This window comes from Patiria miniata, unplaced genomic scaffold (genome assembly GCF_015706575.1).
Source record: "Patiria miniata isolate m_02_andy unplaced genomic scaffold, ASM1570657v1 HiC_scaffold_15, whole genome shotgun sequence".
NCBI lineage: Eukaryota > Metazoa > Echinodermata > Asteroidea > Valvatida > Asterinidae > Patiria > Patiria miniata.
In genome coordinates, this window is record NW_024037053.1 from 3,268,278 (window position 1) to 3,287,422 (window position 19,145).

Here is a 19,145-nt window from a genome sequence, read left to right on the forward strand (position 1 = left end):
CGACCTCCCGCAACCAAACTACTTGTACGATGGAATTTGCGTTGGGGTGATTGAAATTCCATCTTACAAGTAGTTTAATTGGCTGCAGTACCCGCTGCTACATCAGAATCAAACCGGCCAGCCGACCCCCGGCATGCTTGGTGGTCAAGTGGTAAGACGTCTAGCAGTATACGTCGTTGGTTCGAGTCCCACCCAAGTAAGCTAGTGAATTTTTTCCCTGCAAACCTTGAACACTTGAGTAAACAGTGTGTATACATGTAAATACATGTACATCCGGCGAACGACAAAACCCAATTGAAAAATCTGAGTCCTTGTTTTGCAAGTTGAAATTGAAATTGGAAACACTACCCAGGACTAGTGACTACAAGCTGACACAGTGGTGCTCAAATACAGGGCACAGACAAACGAAGTTTCCTTCATCAGGCGCCACTCACTAGAGGAAGGATTGAAATTACAGCAGGCCGGTCCAATACAGGTTACAACCGACTTCCAACAAGTAAATGAGTGTTCCTTCCAAAGTGGGAAATGCATTAGTTCCTCCTTGCAAGCCAAGAACGAGGTGTTGTCTTATGCAATTAGCGGCAAGGGCAGCCGCAGCGTGCAAATAACACGCACATGGTAAATTGAAAACTACTTGACGCCAGGTTTACGCACTGCACTTTTTTTTTCTGGTCGAGATGTCTTCACGTTCATGCCGTCCTGAAACACGATCGATACTTCCTGGATTGCCCAAAATAGTAACCCAATTGAAAAATCATCCCATTTAATGGTGCTCTTCCCTATTAGGCACGAGTGCGCGGATAGTGGACCAGGGGAAAATGGATGAGTTCCTTGTTGCTTTCCCCCCAGATCACTGGCGCTGTGAAGCAATCAGGATGTAGCGAGTCAATTCAGAAGCACATTTCCAATGGCAATCAATTTGGTGGTCCAAAATGATGAATGAGCATTTTTAAACAAATGACTTCCACCTGACACAACTGGCTACTGGAATTGTTTTCAAGTTTATACTTATGACTGAGCAAAGGACTTACGGTAAATGACATAATAGATGGTAGCAGTAATATGATACTAGCAGGTGTTATGCCCACTTAACATCTAAAAATCAACCCTCAACGACAACAGCTCTTTGGAATTGTACTTTTTAGGGGGGGGGGGGTGGTTGGGGAAGATGTACACAGAAATGTGAGACAGAATAGTGAGAAAATACTTGACCTAAAATATTAGAAATATCATCCTTTTAAATTTTTTTTTTCCATCAATAGAAAAAAAGTTGAAAATAAAGTTTAAGATACAAAGTTAACAAACCAATTTTTTTTTTTTTTTAATTTTATTTATTTATATATATTTTTGGGGGGGGGGGGAAAGAGAAGTCCATGTAATAGTCCCTGGCCCTGGCGAAGCCGACCATGGTTTATAATACGTAAACAGATTCGGCGATTAATTATGCAACTAGACTGCGTATGAACTCTAGAAACTGACCAATCAGCAGGCGCGTTCTATACGCGCGTAATTCAAGCTCCCGGGTGCGTAAACATCACGCCCACTATGAAAAGCATTTTTGTACAGGTTGTTGTATTACAAAAACGCAGCATCGAAATTGACCAATCACAATCTTAGTCCTGATTTCGGAATGAAATGCCGTCACTCATGCTTAGATCTATATCAGACATTAGACAGGAGACTGGGCTCTGTGGATAACGGGTGATACTCTGACTTGCAGGGGATTTGGAAGTTGGGAAAGGAGAAACTCACAAACAAAACAAAATGAAAATCCCAGAAAATTGTACCAAAAACGTGAGGCAAAACGAGGTGTGGCACACGCCCAACCGTCCTTGCCGTAAGTCTTAAAGACCACCTGTTTTCCTTCTCGCAAACAAAGCCAACAGGTGGAAACTAATGAAATCTTCCCCCGTGTATTTAGCAGAAGGAAGCTGGCCATTCTAAGGGGCCAGAAATAGAGGACGACACAGGAAGAGCGTTTAAAGAGCTGGCCCTTGACTTAGGGGTTCGGCACCACAACTCCGGCAGGACAACACCTGTTTGGAACAAACTCGCCGATTCCCTCCAAACATCCCTTCGCAGTTCTAAAAACTTTGAACATCTTTGTATCGGGTTTGAGCCCTACCCAGGCCCATCATTCCAGCTGAACAACACCTTCCCCCTGAACATACCTTCATATTTCTAAAAAATATGAACATCTGTGATTCAGGTTCGAGTCCTACCCAGGCTCACCACTACAGCTGGACAACATTAGTCTTGACCATCATCCCTAAAACATTATCACGCTGTATCCCTGTGGCGTGGGTTCGATTCCCACCAGTGAAGAACTAAGGGTTTGTCAAAAAGTACACAGCTTGTGTGTCTCCTACTTGTTTCAATATTAGGTTTTGCCCGTCAACGACGTATTAAACACTGTATACTCAGTGTGTTACCTACCGAGTGAAAGTTGGAAAAAAATCACTCGGGTGGGACTCGAACCCACGACCTCCTGCTTCCTACTTGAGTGTTTACTGTACCACTGTTATTTTGCCTTTGACAAAGGACCGAACCTATCCGCTCCGTTCACAAGTACCCCCTCACCGGCAAAGAAAGTGCAGTTGGGGATGACTGATCGACGCCATCTTGCCTGACTGCAATATTTTGCCGCGAAGCGCGGCCACTGCGTGTACATACTACAAATCCCCTGGTGTACCACACACAAGGAATGGCGTGCGTGCGTCAACCAGCGAAATGTGTCCCGCCCATGGGACGTCATTGCTTGGTAAAAGGGCGCCCTCTTTTGTTGGCGCACAGAGCCCATAGGCCCACTAATTGTTTACACTTCAGGTCAAGCCAGTCAGTAAGCAATTTACAGCAGTTTTATTCACTTTCATTTTGTTTCTGTAACGGTTGTTGCTTGGGGGAGGTGGGGGGGGGGGCTAGCTTGTAGTAAGTGTTAAACATACTGTTGAGACTGCAATCTTTTAATAGCTAATGAATGACGACTATTGTCAATTTCTATTACCCACAAAATAAATCTCTTCGGTCATAAGGATCATCATTGTCTTGCTCAATTAGCACCAAATTACAAGCACTGGGAGATTTTCGGCAGCTAATCTCAACACAAATAACTTGTTAATTACAATTAGATGCAAAGCACTCTACCAAAACGTCGCACGGGAGTGTCCCTTCGGATGAACAAATGCGGAGCGCACAAATACACTTGTCATGAAATGTGGCTTGTTGCCAAAAAGAAAAGGGGGGGGGGGCGGCTTTGATTGAGGCCTAGCGTAGTGAGTCAACCGTTCCACTAAGCTCTGATCGACACCTGTTGTTCAATAAGGTAATACCATCTTCGTGATTAGGACCGCCGCGTAAACGATTCGTACAAGGCATCTTAAGTAGGCTTAAGCGGAGGAAACACAAATTGAATACGCTGTGAACCACACACTGGGCAAGCTAACAGAGAGAAAAAAGGGGCTACTCCAACAGCCTTCTGCGGATATGAAAAATTGCCGTCAAGGCGTAATGGATTTGTATTATTAGAGTGCGAACATGTGACATCATGTGAATGTGAAACTAAATTAATAAACTGACTGTCTGACAAACTGTTCTCCGATTTCAAGTCCGAACTTTTTTGAAATAAACAAAGGAGAACTGGCTAGGTACATTATACAAAACTGTTAAAAAGTTGAACAAAGAAATTGATTGACTGGAGTGGGGTTTGAGCCTGCGACCTCCAGATTGCTGTTCCGGAGCTCTAGAATACAACAGTATCTTGTTTGTGAGTGGCTCTGTGCTATCTCTCATAATGGGTTGGTCTGGGCGGGATTGGAACCTAGGCCGTGCAAATTGATTTTGCTGTGTACTTATTAATTATACAGTTAAAAGTAACAGCTGAACTGTTGAACATTGACAGAAATAAACTACATTTCAACAAAAAACAGGTAATAAGCTTCAAAATGATATACAGGGTGGTAAAAAAAAACACCAAAAAAACCCGGAATGGCATACTTCCACTACCATGAGACTCAAACCACGTTTACAAATGCATGGAGAATCTTTCTAGAAGAAAAACGAAACCAAGATCGCCCGATTCGGTCCGGTAGTTTCTGTTCTAGAGCCTATTTTGTGAAGCAAGGTCGGGGTCATTTTTGTCCCGATGAATTACTAAACCGTGCCCGGGAATTTGCCTTGCATTGTAATTGATAGTGGGATTGTTACGTAATAATACCCACATGAAAGAAGTGTGCTTCACAAAATAGGCTCTGCAGCAAAAACTACAGGACCGAATCGAGAGATTTTGGTATCATAATTCTTCTAAAAGGATTCTCCATCAATTGGTACAGATGGATTGAGTCTCACGGTAGTGGAAGTACATGTATAATGCCGTTCCTTTTTTTTTTTTGACCACCCTGTATATGTTTCATTTGTGGAATTTAGATTTTTAAAAGTTTTTTGCCCATTTATAGACTTTATGAGTACCTTGTTTTAGAAGAGTAAACGTGTCGGGCTCTGCACTGTCCCTCATCATATGTATCTCGGCTGTCTCTCCGTCGTAGTAGGCCGCTCCCAGCTGACCGCCATGCCATACCACACTAAGGTGAGTCTGCAACCAGACAAAAAGACAAAAAGGTAACCTGGTGGTCAGAACTGTGCAAGAACGGCCGCAACAGGAAATCCATAAAATAGGTTCTGAGGAGGGAACATACGGGTTTTATATGTCTCCCGTTTCAGGAAATGTTAAAAATATCACACATGACAAATATTGAAAAACTCGATTCCATAAGTCATACTTTTACAGGTGTGTAATAACACGAATCCTACATACAAGGACGAACGACTGTTCTGAGCTCCAGTACAAAATGCATGGAACGGATTTACCGTCCCTTAATTGGTTGGACGCGTGATTATGGGCCTTAATACCTGTTGGCATGTTAATCGCAAATATTCCAGGTGTGCCATTTTGTCGGCTTTTCGCATGACATTTAAACGGAAATTCATTAAACTTTAAGCAAAACCACTCCTTAAGTATGCTTGAAGTATTAATAAAATAAATACTTCAGGATATAACAGATGGCATTGTGTAGTTTTTGTCGTCATAGATGGATGAAGTACATGTATTTACCAAATGTCAAATGTGACACCTTTTGCGAGAACACTGTTTATCCAAATCTCGTTTTCTACAGGGGTGTGAGTGACCGCTGATAAAAATAGCTGAAAACAGCTGAAAAAGGTGTAAAAAAAAGCTGAACTTAGGAATTCACCTATACTTTTGTACAGAGCAAGTCAGGGAAAATGCTGAAAAAAAACCTGAAGTCCAAAACCAACAAAGCTGAAATCAGCTTTAAAGCTGAGATTTCACACCCCTGTTTTTAATTAGGCTTTCATCATAAGGTTTTAGAGAGATGTGATCCCGAACCGATAAAACAAATGCATCATTTCGTATTTCATTTTAAAGCCAGAGATATTGTGCTTGGCGTTAACATGGTTATGTAGTTACCACTTATCAGAATTCAATAATAAAGCCAGAAAACGTAGGATCATGAATATTCAAAAATATAATGACATGTAGATGGCCTGACAGATCGAGCGCAGAGCCCTGCAAATTTGAAAGCCACCGCGCGCAGTGTGAAGTGGTTAAGCTGTCTGGGTCTTTGTTGACAAGTTTTCATGGTAATTGCCACCTGTACGAGACGTTATGGTTAATCCTTGTGTGTAGGATCCGTGTTAATTATAACAAGGATCAATATCATAGCTCTACTAACCACAGAATTCAATGCTTACGTCATCATTCTGTGCTAAAAACACTAGCTGAAAAAATTTCACGCTAACCCTGCAAGCACAGAATCCTTAGTTACAGGATACTGGTACATGCCCATAAGCCAAAACTCCTAGCTAACCTGCAAAATACGTTAACCGTAAGCACAAAATTTTCAGCAATCAGTAAGCGGGAACTGTTTCGCTAATGGTAAACAGAGCCATGAAATTGGGCCCAACAATGGTATTTATTAAAGGGAATGTACAACATTTGCTCTTGTTGCAATTTTTAGTAGTAAGTGGATTTGGAGGATTAGAATGAAATAGCAAATATTGCTAAAATGACTTGTTGCACGTTTTGGGCTTGAAGATGCTGGAAAAACCAAGAAAAACATCAAGATCTTCTAGTCTGGTTCCTTGACCCCACTTAAGATTAAATGGAGCAGTTTGTCGACTTTAGGGAATTGTAAGGTCAGAGAATCGGTCAGGCAGGCTTGTACCCCTTCACAGGTGTGTGATCGATTGCAAAGAAAATGCAGAAAAACTAATTCTGAAAAATTAAGAGCAGTTTTTGAAAAAAGCCAGTTTTCTCCAATGCTGGTCGGCTGACCAGCATTGGAAAAATACCAGTTTTCTTGAAAATGTCAGCACACCAGGAGCCATGATTTTACAAGGTGCTTTAGAATGTCATTCCCTAACAATCCAGTAAGATATTTTGTGATAATTTGATCATTTCGTTTTTGATGCTTGCAAATGTTGTATCTTTCCTTTAAGGCCCTGCTCAATCCAAGTTATTGAAATGCATTATTTCATGGTTTCAGTTTACGGTTCAATTTTATTTCAATTTAAAGTTTCAATGCATGAGGAAGTTTTTCTCCAACTTTTCCAATTCAATGAAATGATTTCTCTTTTACCTATTTCCCCGTTACATATTTCCCCGTTTCATGATCAATTTAATTTCAATACAAATTTTTATGCAAGTAGCAATTTCCTTCAATGGAAGCAAATATTAAATTTCATTGATACACATTTTCTTTTGTACGGTGAACCAAATTCGGTGTAAAGTAAAAACATATATTTGTAAAGCAGGAAATACATATAATTAGAACGAAAACAGAAACACAGAAACTGTTTCTGATTCTATTTATTTCATGAAAACAGGAGTTGAAAAGAAAAAAACACACGTACACAAGCATGTTTGTAAGCTTCATGACAGAAATTAGTCAAAACAAAACCAGGAAAATGTTTCTAAACAACAACCGGGTGTGAAAAAAATGTTGGCATAAACAACATGCTACAAAAAAAATCCCCAGGTCTGGATGTTAAGGAGTAGTGTTAGTCAGTCCATGGGTTACTAGAACAGGAAGGAACTCAAACGATGTGTTTTGTAAAACACGGCAAGAGACCTTTTTTCTGAAAGCAATTTGGACAGCTTTTTAACTTTCTACGTTGGTACACTTCTTCACAGCTGGCCAGCGATTTTACTTTGTTTAAAGGACTATGCAAAAATCGGCTACTAAAGACAAATTAAGGCCTCCAGTGGTTAAAGATGCACTCCCCGAAAAATAAAATTTGTTTTTTCAATTGTTTTTTTCCCTAGCATTATACAAGTTTTTCACTTTTATTTGGAACGAAATATGGAATGAAAAAATCCACCGACATTTAGTTAATTATTTCTTCACAACTTTCAACTTATTTACAGCCTGACATTTGTGCGCAAAATAAAAACCTTTTTCAGAGGGTTGCTGAAAGCCCAAAAATTGGGAGGGGGGGGGGGGGAGTAGAACAAGACATGATACATATTGAAAATTTGTTAGGATAAGTGAATTCTACTGGAAGAAACACAAATTGAACCTTAAAAAAAAATGAGCTTAAATTTTTGATTTTTTTTACAAATTTATGGAGCCCTGCATACTCAGTGTTGTTCAAGAGCTGGCCAGGAAAAAAAAATCACAAGCTTGTTTGGGACTCGAACCGGTCATCTCCTGGTTACTAGTGCAGATGTGTTAACAACTCCACTGCCGAGCTTGCTAGGGTCAGCTGATCAGTTGAGACATCTGCACTAGTAAGCAGTAGGTGAAGGGTTCAAGTCCAGCCCAAGCGAGCTCACAGGGTGTCTGACAGCAATGCGAAAATAAAAGCAAGTCCGTCCCAAGCCAACATGGCCCATCAGGCCGTTGTATGCGGTTTCCTTGGCATGAAACAACTGGGGGTATTTCTACTCCCCCTGGATGGGATGCCAGTCCATCACAGGTTGGTCCCCACTAAATGCCGGTACCCATTTATACTCCTGGGTGGAGAAAGGCAGGTGGAGGTTAAGTGGCTTGCCCAAGGACACAACACACGGCCATCAACAAGATTCGAACCCCTGACCCTCTGATTGTGAGTTACGAACCCTAACCACTTGGCCACACTCCCCACTACAATAATAAGTATAAAGTGCTGATGTAATGACATCGATGAAAGGCAAAAGCCACTATCTCCCGGATGCCAAAATTGAATTATACAAGATGTATACAGAGCAAGTTATCTTAACTTGGGTACACAGCTCCTAGCCTCACTTCATATTCCCTGGTGGCCAACTCTCCTCGTCTGCGTTAAATAAGCCTGACAGCTCAGTCCTTAAACAATAGTTATTTCCCTCCGACTAATTAATTGTCCAATGATAAACAAGTGCGGAGGGTCACACAGCTCGGCTCACACAGCTCGCTGTGAGAGCACCTTGGGGGAGGGGGGTGGGGGTGCGATCGTCTGTAAGATGGCTAGACTGCATCAGTTGAGACAATGTACCCTAAGGCCAAGTACCCTCCCTTATCGGTCAAGCTAGTAGAGGTCAGTGTTGAGATAATGAGGTCATGGGGTTAGTGTTTTCTGACTAGAATGACTAGCTCAGTGGATAAACAAGTGGAATAAATGGGAGGTATCACCCTCCCCCCCCCCCCCCAATAATATTTGGCATGGGTCCAATGGTTACAGTGTTCAACCGATGTGCCATGGTAGTGGGTTGAAACCCCGACATGGAACATGGTGCTTGTGTTCTTGGGCAAGACACTTTACTACAATTGCCTCTCTCCACCCAGGAGTATAAATAGGTACCTGTGAGGGTCGAGACAAGATTGTGCTGATGGTTGTGTTCTTGGGCAAGACACTTTACTGCAGTTGCCTCTCTCCACCCAGGAGTATAAATAGGTACCTGTGAGGGTCGAGACAAGATTGTGCTGATGGTTGTGTTCTTGGGCAAGACACTTTACTACAATTGCCTCTCTCCACCCAGGAGTATACATGTAAATGGGTACCTGTGAAGGTAGAGACTAGACTGTGCGGATGCTTGTGTTCTTGGGCAAGACACTTGTATAAATGTATATCTAGATGTATAAATGGGTATCTGTGAGGGTAGAGATCAGTCACACTGATCTTGGCTGCCGAAACATTGTCTCGTGGCCTGCTGAACAAGGTTAATAATTGTGAAGTGCTCTGAGACCCACATTTGGCGTATAGCGCTCAATTTATAATCTTCACACTTTATCATTATTGTTGAACTGAACAACTGATAAAAATAATGTCAGATATTTAAATATAAATCATACACTCTTAAGCTTTTTAGAACTAAACCTATCAGCATTATATTCCCACTTCTCTCAAAGGGCTGTGAGAGAATAAAAACACAAGTTTGCTCTGACATATGACTCAAACCCGCAACATATGTCCTTACTACTCGACCACCAAGCTTACCGGAATCAGCTGGCTGGCCATAATGAATCTCATTCTATAATCTCTTAAATTCCCCTTGTTTTAAAAATGATTTATCCGGCACTCAATATACATTTTTACGATTCAACTTTCATAACCACAAAACTCTTCCTTGAATAAAACTCCCCAACATGACATCACGTCGCGCCACATGTTCTGCGTTAGACCAATCCAGAAAATGCCCCAATCGCACAAACCATCTCTGTAACTGTTTTGTTTCGAGCCCCTTCTCCAGTTTCCATATTTGTACGGCACCTCTGGGGTCACAGAAGTGATTAGGCAAATTGGTTTATAGCCACAATTTTTTTTTTCTTTCTCTTCAGGACGAGGCAATTTTTTTTTGAGCCGGTGTCGCCCAGGTGCACTTGTGATTGAAGTTCCTGAAGTGAAATCTGAAACTTCCTGCCCAGCCACCTACAACTTGAGCCGCACATATTCCACGGGAGAAACTTTAAGACCTGGGCACATTTTCATGCCACGTGACTTTTTCTTCTGCCCCCCCCCCCTCCGGAACCATCGGTCATTTTGCGGAGACTGCAGGTGGTAAGCGCAGCACCGAGCACGCTTATTTTCAGGGGCTGAATTTGCTTAGAACGGTGGCAAAACAATGGAACATCGGCACAAGCTTTAAAGGGCCATGACATGAGTTTTACATGGGCCCATATTTCGTGCAACTTTCTGCTCCTCTTAAATGTATGAAACTATTTGACATCCTTTTTTGGTTAATTTTATTGAAAAGTGCACTTCTTTAAACATTTAAAAACGGCCATGCTTTTCCTGACAGTTTGAACGCTGTTGCTGTGATGTCATTTCAGGAAGACACTTTTCAGTTTAGGGTTTTCTGTTCAAATTGTGATCCCAAATTTGCTCACTGAAAACATTTGTGAGACAACTTTGCTCACTGGCCTACTGTCGTGTACTTAAACAACGACAAAATACCAACGAAAACAAAATTTAAGACAGCAAAGTATAAAAAAAGTCTGGCAACTTTTTGTGCTGAAATAGCTGTATCATTGAGGTTTCTGCATGATGTGACATCACACTTTTGCTCATGAATATGCAAATTTGCATTAGCATCAAAACTAAAAAGGCACCAAAATGCCCTTATACATTTTTTAAAATGGCAACATGAAAATGAGGTTAAATGGGACACAAAGGTGCATTAACGTGTACGAGGACTGCATTAAAATATTACCGGCTAAACAGAAATTAGCAAAATTCTGCTTCTAGTGTAATGTCTCCTAACTTAGTTGCAATCTAAATGTGCAAGTCATTGTTTGGTCAATGTTTCCCCCCCAAAATAAAATACTGCTGTGCCAACTTTTCATTCATTCATCACACGATGACAACATGTTTGTTTTCCGTAGTAACTCCTTTCAGTTATTCCTAAACACATTTCATACCTTTACTCGTACAAACTTCATTGCGAAAATGAAAGGAACAAATATTTATTCTTGATGGTGACCATGTTCAAGAATATTGAATCGTCCATAGTTTTGCTTTCTCAAAGCATGTTGGTGTAAACTATAAAGATCCCCGAAAGTGGAAGCGTTTTAAGTGAAGTTTCACAATGAAAGGCAGAAGTCAAACCGTTACATGACCCCCTGCAACACCATACATTGATTACATCTTGAAAACATTTTTTGTTTCTCAAACCAAGTTTTTGAAAGTGAAGAGGGCGAACCTATCAAGAGGATTTGACAGGATATTATGTGACCCGCTCCACTAAAACAAGGGTATTATGTCACAAAAAGTGAAATTTGAGTTTATGGTCAAGAAGCCAACAACGTAAGCCTTCATCTGGTATCATAGAGCTCCATAGCCCCTCCCATTTTTGGAGATATGATGTATTTGCATATTAATTACTTCCTTGGAGTTCGAATTACATTGTTTTGTACACAACAGAGAAAACTGGCTTTGAAATAGCTGGCTCTGTTGTAGATATGGGCACTACATGTATGCACTCAAAATTGTTGTTTCTTCCCCCACTTCAACATTTCTGTGAATGAACCCTGAAACTTTAGGTTTTTAAGATGTCACTCATGACAAAAAATGAAAATCTCATTTAGACAAAATGTTCACCCTCTCATTGAGCGGGCCATTACACGATAATGCACAGCGCGACTTAATACCCTTTTTTTTCGTGGAGCCGGTCACAAATGTTGACAAGGATTGATCTTTCTAGAACGATCCTGGTCGAAACAAGTTCCAAAAGATGATTCATTAAAGTAATCATGTGAAGAAATGAGCTGCGCGCTGGCTTCTTAACGCTACGCTAACTTTTATCAGTCCTTAATCACTCTCCAGTCAACTTTAAGTTCCGACTTTCCGAACACCATATGATTCCAATTGGGCTGGCAGCCTATTTTTTTTTTTAACAAGATAGTCACCATGTCCTGGAGGCCCGGTGATGAACCCCCCTCCCCCCTCTCTCCCCGATATGCTTGGTTGCTACAACGCCTCGCAGGCACGTTTCATGCTTCGTTTACCTATAATTCTCTGTTCCTTGCTGGCGATCCCTTCCTTCGTCTGGGGCCGCCGCGTACCGGAGACAAGCCGGACTGAGTTATATTGAGTAATCCCCGACAATTTATAGAATGGGTTCATCAGTTATAAGTTGTCTTTCTCCTTGTTTGAGTGCAGGTAGATTGTGGTGTGTGTATGACCCCACCCCACCCCTCCCCTTTGGTTGGTCGATGTAGGTTAATGACTTGTGTTCAAAGTACATCCGAGGTGACATTGGGGTCTCTGACTGTTAAAGGTTGTCTGTGATGCAATACATATGTACAATGTTTTCTTTGCTTCTTTCAGAGTGCAGGTGCACTGGTTAAACAGAAATTTAGTCAACTGTTGCTGTGAAAACTGCCAAGGTTCTGAATGCCATGAAGCTTAAAATGCCATGGTCCTGTGGTTACGGTGTTTGACTCATGTACGATGGTGCATGGTTCGAACCCCGCCAGGAACATGGTGTTTGTGCCCTTGGGCAAGACACTTAACTACAATTGCCTCTCTCCACCCAGGAGTATGAATGGGTACCTGTGAGGGTAGAGGACCGAATGTGTGCTGATATCGGCTGCCGCGTGGTCTTGTGGCCTGATGAACGGGGTAATAATTGCAAAGTGCTTTGAGATTGTTGATACGATGGAAAGCTCTAAAAGCTTTACAATTTATTTACTTTTTATTATATTTTATAAATTTCTACTAATGCTGTTGAGCAGTTAAGAGCCAATGTAAAAAAAAAATTTCCCCCAATTTTCACACACGATTGACAATGAGGAATCTGTTGTGCACTGGGCAGAACTGTTATGGTTACAATGCATGGATACAAGGATATACACAGCTGCCCCCTTTTTTGGGGGGGGGGGGGGGAGGGGTTGGTCCTCACTCCCTTTTGCGACATTTAAACCCCTACACTCTCTGGCATATTTGCCAGGACAGAAACCTTTCTGAAATCCTCTATAATTCTGCACTTTGCAGGAAATCAATGGCACATTATTTTTTTTACTTCAACTACATGTACCATAAAAAAAAAATGCATGTTTTAAACTGAACATATGGCTAGGGTCTACCTTCCTGAATCCTGGAAAATATTCCCTATGGATTTAAAAGGATTTGTGAAGGTTAAGGTTGATAAATTTCAGAAATGGTTCCGGTAACTTAAAGGTATAGTCCATCATTTGTAATTTGTGCATTTTGTTCGTTTGAAGCAACAAAAGTGCTCAAGATCTAAAGAAGGGTGCTGAACAACTAACCTGATGAAGTTTCAGCTCGGCTTTAGCTGTAAATTTCGAGAAAAACAACATTCTAGGATCTCGATTTCAAATCAAAAGTTGCTGAATCATGTTTTAAATTGGGCCTGAATTCAGCGTCTCAGACATGTTCTCATGGAGCCGATTGCAGCTACGCGATGTCGCGCACTGATCCGACGAATTATAGCAACCGCGCGGGCGTGTGCTTGCGCGCGCTTCGCCTAATAAAAAAGAAAACTACTAATTTGAATTTTAAGAAGCACCGTTGGAAAGGCCTTCTTTAGTTAATTTCTTCAAAATGACAGCTTGCCAGAAAGAATAATTTCACAGGGAGTTTAGCCCCTTTACTATCTTTCACCCAAGTATGTTTTACAACTATTATTACGCCAGTTACTTTTTGGAAAGCTGCAAATGATGGACTCTGGCTTTAAAGTATGTGAAGGGAACATGAGGTGTAGCATGGGTATTAGATTGGCAAGATTTGAGAGTTACATTTGTGTCTGGATCTTGCAGATGTACGGTAAGTTGAACACAATGGCATTGATTCAGCACTCCACAATTCTGAATGAGTGCCAAGCTGCACCCTCAATCAAGACGAATTCCTGCATGCGCAACTCTCCCCACCCTCTCCCCCACCCCCATCCCCACACCCTCTCCTTCTTAAATCAGACCACCTTCAGCTAAGAGCAACAACACCCCCCCCCCCCCGACCCCCCAGCCAGAGTATCCATCTCTCACTACCCCAACCTCAGTCACACTCTGTCAGTCAGCAAAACGATAGGATACCCGTCCGCCAACGTTTCGGCAGAGTGTTTGGGCCCGCTGGCAAGTTACTGGTCCCCCCTCCGCTCCCCCCCTTCTCTCCAAATCCACACTGATTTGGGTAATGACAGACTCAGCGCTGATGAGTCATCTCAACTCGCCGAGGAAATTGCGATCCCAAAAGTGCAAGCCAGTGCTGGGACGAGAAAAGAAACAACAAGCTCCCCAGGATTTTGGTTGCGGTTGGCCGCAGAAAAGAGTTGAAAAAGACTAGAATTTTAAGACGGATCTTTCGGCTGCATTTTGATACGCCGGAGGGTCAGTCTTGTCTTTTGGCTCCGCGCCGGGATTATCCGTGACAACGCTGAAACAAAGCCAAAGTTTTGGAAAGGCATCAAAAGCTTCTCTCTAAGCTTCTCAACAAATCAAAGATGACAACCTCAACCCTACATCTGTAATTAAGACAGATGGATTGTTTTCATATACTGTGTCAAGTTGTTTTTTTTACAAATTTGTACGAACATTCAGGAAATTCATTCTATCGATCTACATTATGAATTGGGCATTCCAATTTTTTCCACCCCCCCCAAGTTTCTCTGACAAAATTTGCATTAAACACTATTTTTGAAATTGTGACAAATTTTTTTCAGCCTCTTCCTCTTTTTTTTTTTTTAATGCTGATTAACTCTTTAGTGAAAAAAATACGGGATTTCCTTCCAAAAATATAAATTCTGAGGAATTTGATTAATCATTTAATCAAAAGTACATCATTTGCAGCTATCAAAAAAGAAACTGACAAAATTATTGTTGAAAAACATACTTGGTTCAAAGATAGTAATGTCACTAAACTCCCTGTGAAATTTTTCTTTCTGGCATGCTGTCATTTTGAAGAAAACAATAAAAGAAGGTCATTTCCAAAGATGTGTCTAAAGACGCATTTTTGGAAATTTCCGTTAGTTCGTTTATAATTTGGCGAAGCCGTGAATGAGTGCACGCAAGCGTTGACACAATGCACACGCGTGCGCGATTGCTATTATTCTTCGGTTCTGTGCGTGACACCGCGTAGTTGCAATCGGCTGAATGAGAATGTGTCCCGGACGCTGATTTCAGGCACAATTCAAAAACTGACTCAGCAACTTTTGAATTGAAATCGAGATCCTAGAATGTTGTTTTTCTTGGAATATACAGCATTCACTGAGCAAAACTTCATCAGGTTAGTTGTTAAGCACCCTTCTTTAGATTTTGAGAACTTTTGTTGCATCAAACAAAAAATGCACAAATGACAAATGATGTACTCTACCTTTAAACTAACCCAGAAAGTGGCCTATGATGGCGGTACCTGGCAAATCACATTCTCAAGCATCCCCCAAATTTTAAGAATCATAACAATCACGTGCTGGGCGAGCAACTTATTTTCTGCAGTGTTGAGGGGGTACTAAGACAAGAGTTTAAACACTGGAAGGAAGCATTATAGTCCTATTCTAATGGACAGTGATTAGGTTTACATTTGAGGAAGTAGCGAGGGTGGGGCTCAAATCAAAAGACAATACTTGCAGAAACTAATTAGGTAGTCTTTATGAATGCCACTAATGAAGGGGTTGTCTGTAATTTTGTGGTTGGATTTCTTTACGCTGAAGTGAAACCATTGTCCAAGACAATGGGAGGGGTAGCGAGTGGTTGGGTTGGGGAGATATTGGGCGGGGGAGGGGGTACTGTGTTTATCATTTCACTAGGCACATTGGCAAGAATGAGGTTTGTAGATGACATCATGAGAATATCAGTACTCTTCTTTGTTCTGAAAGAACCATTTGTTAGAGAGTTTATTTCTCCACGTTTTTGAAAGTATTTTCTCAAAGGAGATTGATGTTCCCATGGGGTACATTAGGGCCGTCCCGAATATATTAGATCATCAACCAAGGATTTGAAAAGCTGTTTGCCGGTTTGAATAATCAGACCAACAAAAAAATCATACACAACACGTACACACACACTGCAAGATACGCAAATTTTAACCGGTGTGCAACTTCTATAAATATCTGCGTTTACGTGCAACTTTTGACCAGTGCAGCATGCAGTTGCAGGTGGCGAGTGTAAAACTTGGTCAGCAAGTTTCGGATATTTGAACAGTCAGTCAGATTCGGTTTCGAATAATCGAATACTAAGTTAAACTGGACAGCCCTAAAGTTTACATCCCTATCAGGTTTTAAAAAAAAGCTGCTGGTTTGTCTCGTATATTCATTCGTTCGGCTGCACCGCAGGTGGCCACAGATTTCTTCCAACAACTACGGTCACAACTACAACATTCACAATATAGGGAGCAAATCATCACATTAGGAATAACTTTAATTGATACCAATATTGGGCTTGAGTCCATCAGAGATCCTCACAAGTCAATCGCAAGTCCTCCAGTCCCAAGCCAAGTCTCAAGCAATTCAGACAAGAGGCATTCCTTTGTTATTGTTCATCCCCAGCTGTTTTTGTGATCGGAATCGCAAGTGGACTTGTGATTTGACTTCTGCCCGGACTTGTTTGACGGACTCTCTAATTCTAAAACAATGATTGACACTGACAATTAGATTTAGAGTACCTATCTGTCAGTCTTGTTTTGTCGTGAGCGAAAACAGGAGATGAATGGGAGACATTCCAGCTGGAACAAATCCCACACGATGGATCAAAACAAGGAGACCGTGGAGGGAACAGACCAATTCGGGATAACAATAGAGCGGTTTTAATTAATTGGACATTGTCTGGCCAGTGGCAAGTGGTTCCTGCGCACGTGTTGGCAACAGGAAATTTGTCTGGTTGTGGGAACTGGATTCCTCCCCCCCCCCAAAAAAAATTGTTTTAAAATCTGTTGCTCCAAACAAGTTGAAACATGAAAAACAATTGAATGCAAATGTGGAACTGTTATGTTGTTTTTTGGGGGATGACTGAAGACAAGGATGTAAAGGGAAGACATTCTTGGGCAAGGCATCCATGAAGTAAAGATGCGTTTCCCGCTCTATTTCCGAGCTTCACCTCGAAAAAATATTTTTGTTCAATTGCTATTTTCGTAGCAATATAAAAGTTATTCACCTTTGATTGAGACATTGAATGAAATATCTGCGGACATTTAGTTATTGAATTATTTCTTCACGAAAATTTGAATTGTTAGCTGCTAGACAAAAATTCGGCTCTTTTTCGCAAGGTGGGTTCAAAAATGCACAAAATTGAAGCCCTTTTTCAGAGGGTTGCAAAGGCCCAAAATTGGAATAAGGTAGTTTTTTTCTTAACCCAAAACATTCAAATTGAAAATTCGAGAAAATAATTAATGTTTGTAAAGAGCACGCGGTATGCAACTTTGTAGTGTAATAAGTCAATATTTTCAAACAAAGTTCATTTCATGTGCATGCGCACTGACCAGCTGTGACAACCTATTGTATTAGGAATTATGTTTAACATTTAATTGTTGGACATAAGTTGGGTAAGTAATTAGGGTGTGCAATTATGGGTAGTACATGAAACGGGTAACCGATTGAAAAAAAAACACGGCTACCCGGTACCCGTTAAAGAAACCCAACCTCAAAAAACAAATCTCGGAAGTTCTGTTCAGATTGTTCATAAATGTCTGCGATAATACTATCACATCGGTGGGTCGATACAGCAATTCATGTGTGTACAGTGAGCTTCATAGCTTTATGGTGAAAACTGCAACTTTCGCGAGCGTCATAAACATGACAACTGTTTAGTTTTTCCATGTAGCCGGGTTTTCACTTAAAAAAATTCCCCACAAATGACATTCAAAACCTTTTCTTTTTCAATGTCGGAGAAGTTACCTAGTAATTTATAAAATTGGGTACGGGTACCCGATCTGTAAATCTGGAGTGTGTATTGTTTTAATTTCACTGTGTAGAATTCCATGTCACTTTCAATGTATGGGTGTGTAAGCGAAAGATGAATATCATATACAATTGTTTCAGTACTAAACCGTCTACTTAAAGGGAATGTACATCATTGGCTTTTGCTGTAGGGGTTAGTATAATAGTTCAATATTGTTACACTGACATGTTTGAAATTTTGTGTTCGAAAATGCTGGAAAAACCAAGAAAAACACAAATGTTCAAGTAGTCTGGTTCCCTGACTCCACCAAAGATGAAATGGATAAAAAAATGCCAGAAAATTGTAAGGTACGTGAACCAGTGTAGCTGGCCTGCACCCGTTCATGAACATGGACCCAATAGCAAACATAATTTGGACTGAAAAAAAAAGAAGGTAAATTTGGCCCAGTATTTGATAAATAGTTAGGTTTTTCCAACGGTGGTCGGCTGAGCACCGTTGGAAATGTATACAACAGTACCATTTCTATTGAAAATGACTTCACACCAGGTGCCATAATTTTACAGGATGCTTTAGACTGTCATTTACCAACATCCTAGTGAGGTATTTTGTAAAAACTTGATAGTTTAATTTTTCGATGTTTACAAATGTTGTGTTTTCCCTTTAAGTCTAAACGAAACGAGTCTGAATTAAAAAAAAAAAAAACAAGGTAGAAGAAAGAAATCAGTCATTACTTCAAGTCCAACAGGTTGTAAGGGGGCCGGCCGGCCATCCTTGGAAGGAGTTGGCAAGCCCCGTCATCAAGACCGCGGCGAGAAAAGAATTGCTGTCATCGAGGCTAAGCTCAGACAAGCTCTGGAGGTAGCCCAAGCCGCGTTCTCCGTCATGCGTGCATCCTCTGGGTCTTCCCGCCGCGCACTTGGGGAAACGATGAGCCAGTGGAAGGATTCCTGCCCTCGCGGCAAAAAAAAGGTCTTGTCTCCACAACCGACCGACAGCAGAAGAAGAAAAAACATGAATGAGTCCTCAACAATTGGTTTTCAAACCAGTTTTTGCTTCAAAGTTGAGCAAGGAAGTGACTACAGTGGGTTTGAACCTGCGACCTCCGGATTGCCGTTCCGGTGCTCTACCAACAGTGCTATCCAGCTCTATGTTGGCAGTTCCCCTATTTTATTTATTTGTTCAAGGTTTCTCCCCTTAACATCGGTGCACCTTTAACGACTCTTACTACAACCAGTTTTTGTTTTAAAGTTGAGCGAAGGAAGTGACTACAGCGGGTTTGAACCTGCAACCTCCGGATTGCCGTTCCGGTGCTCTTCCGACTAGAGC

The 19,145-nt window shown here is 41.2% G+C and overlaps 1 protein-coding gene across 2 annotated transcripts in view; it reads right to left on the reverse strand.

The window, feature by feature from the left end:
* The window catches only part of LOC119722442 (mutS protein homolog 5-like), a 70,860-nt gene that overhangs the window by 40,585 nt on the left and 11,130 nt on the right, over positions 1 to 19,145 (reverse strand). For both annotated transcript variants that reach the window (XM_038192563.1, XM_038192564.1), the window contains exon 2: positions 4,465 to 4,588. In XM_038192563.1, coding sequence (XP_038048491.1) covers positions 4,465 to 4,588 — 124 coding nt within the window. The remainder of the gene's footprint in view (positions 1 to 4,464; positions 4,589 to 19,145) is intronic.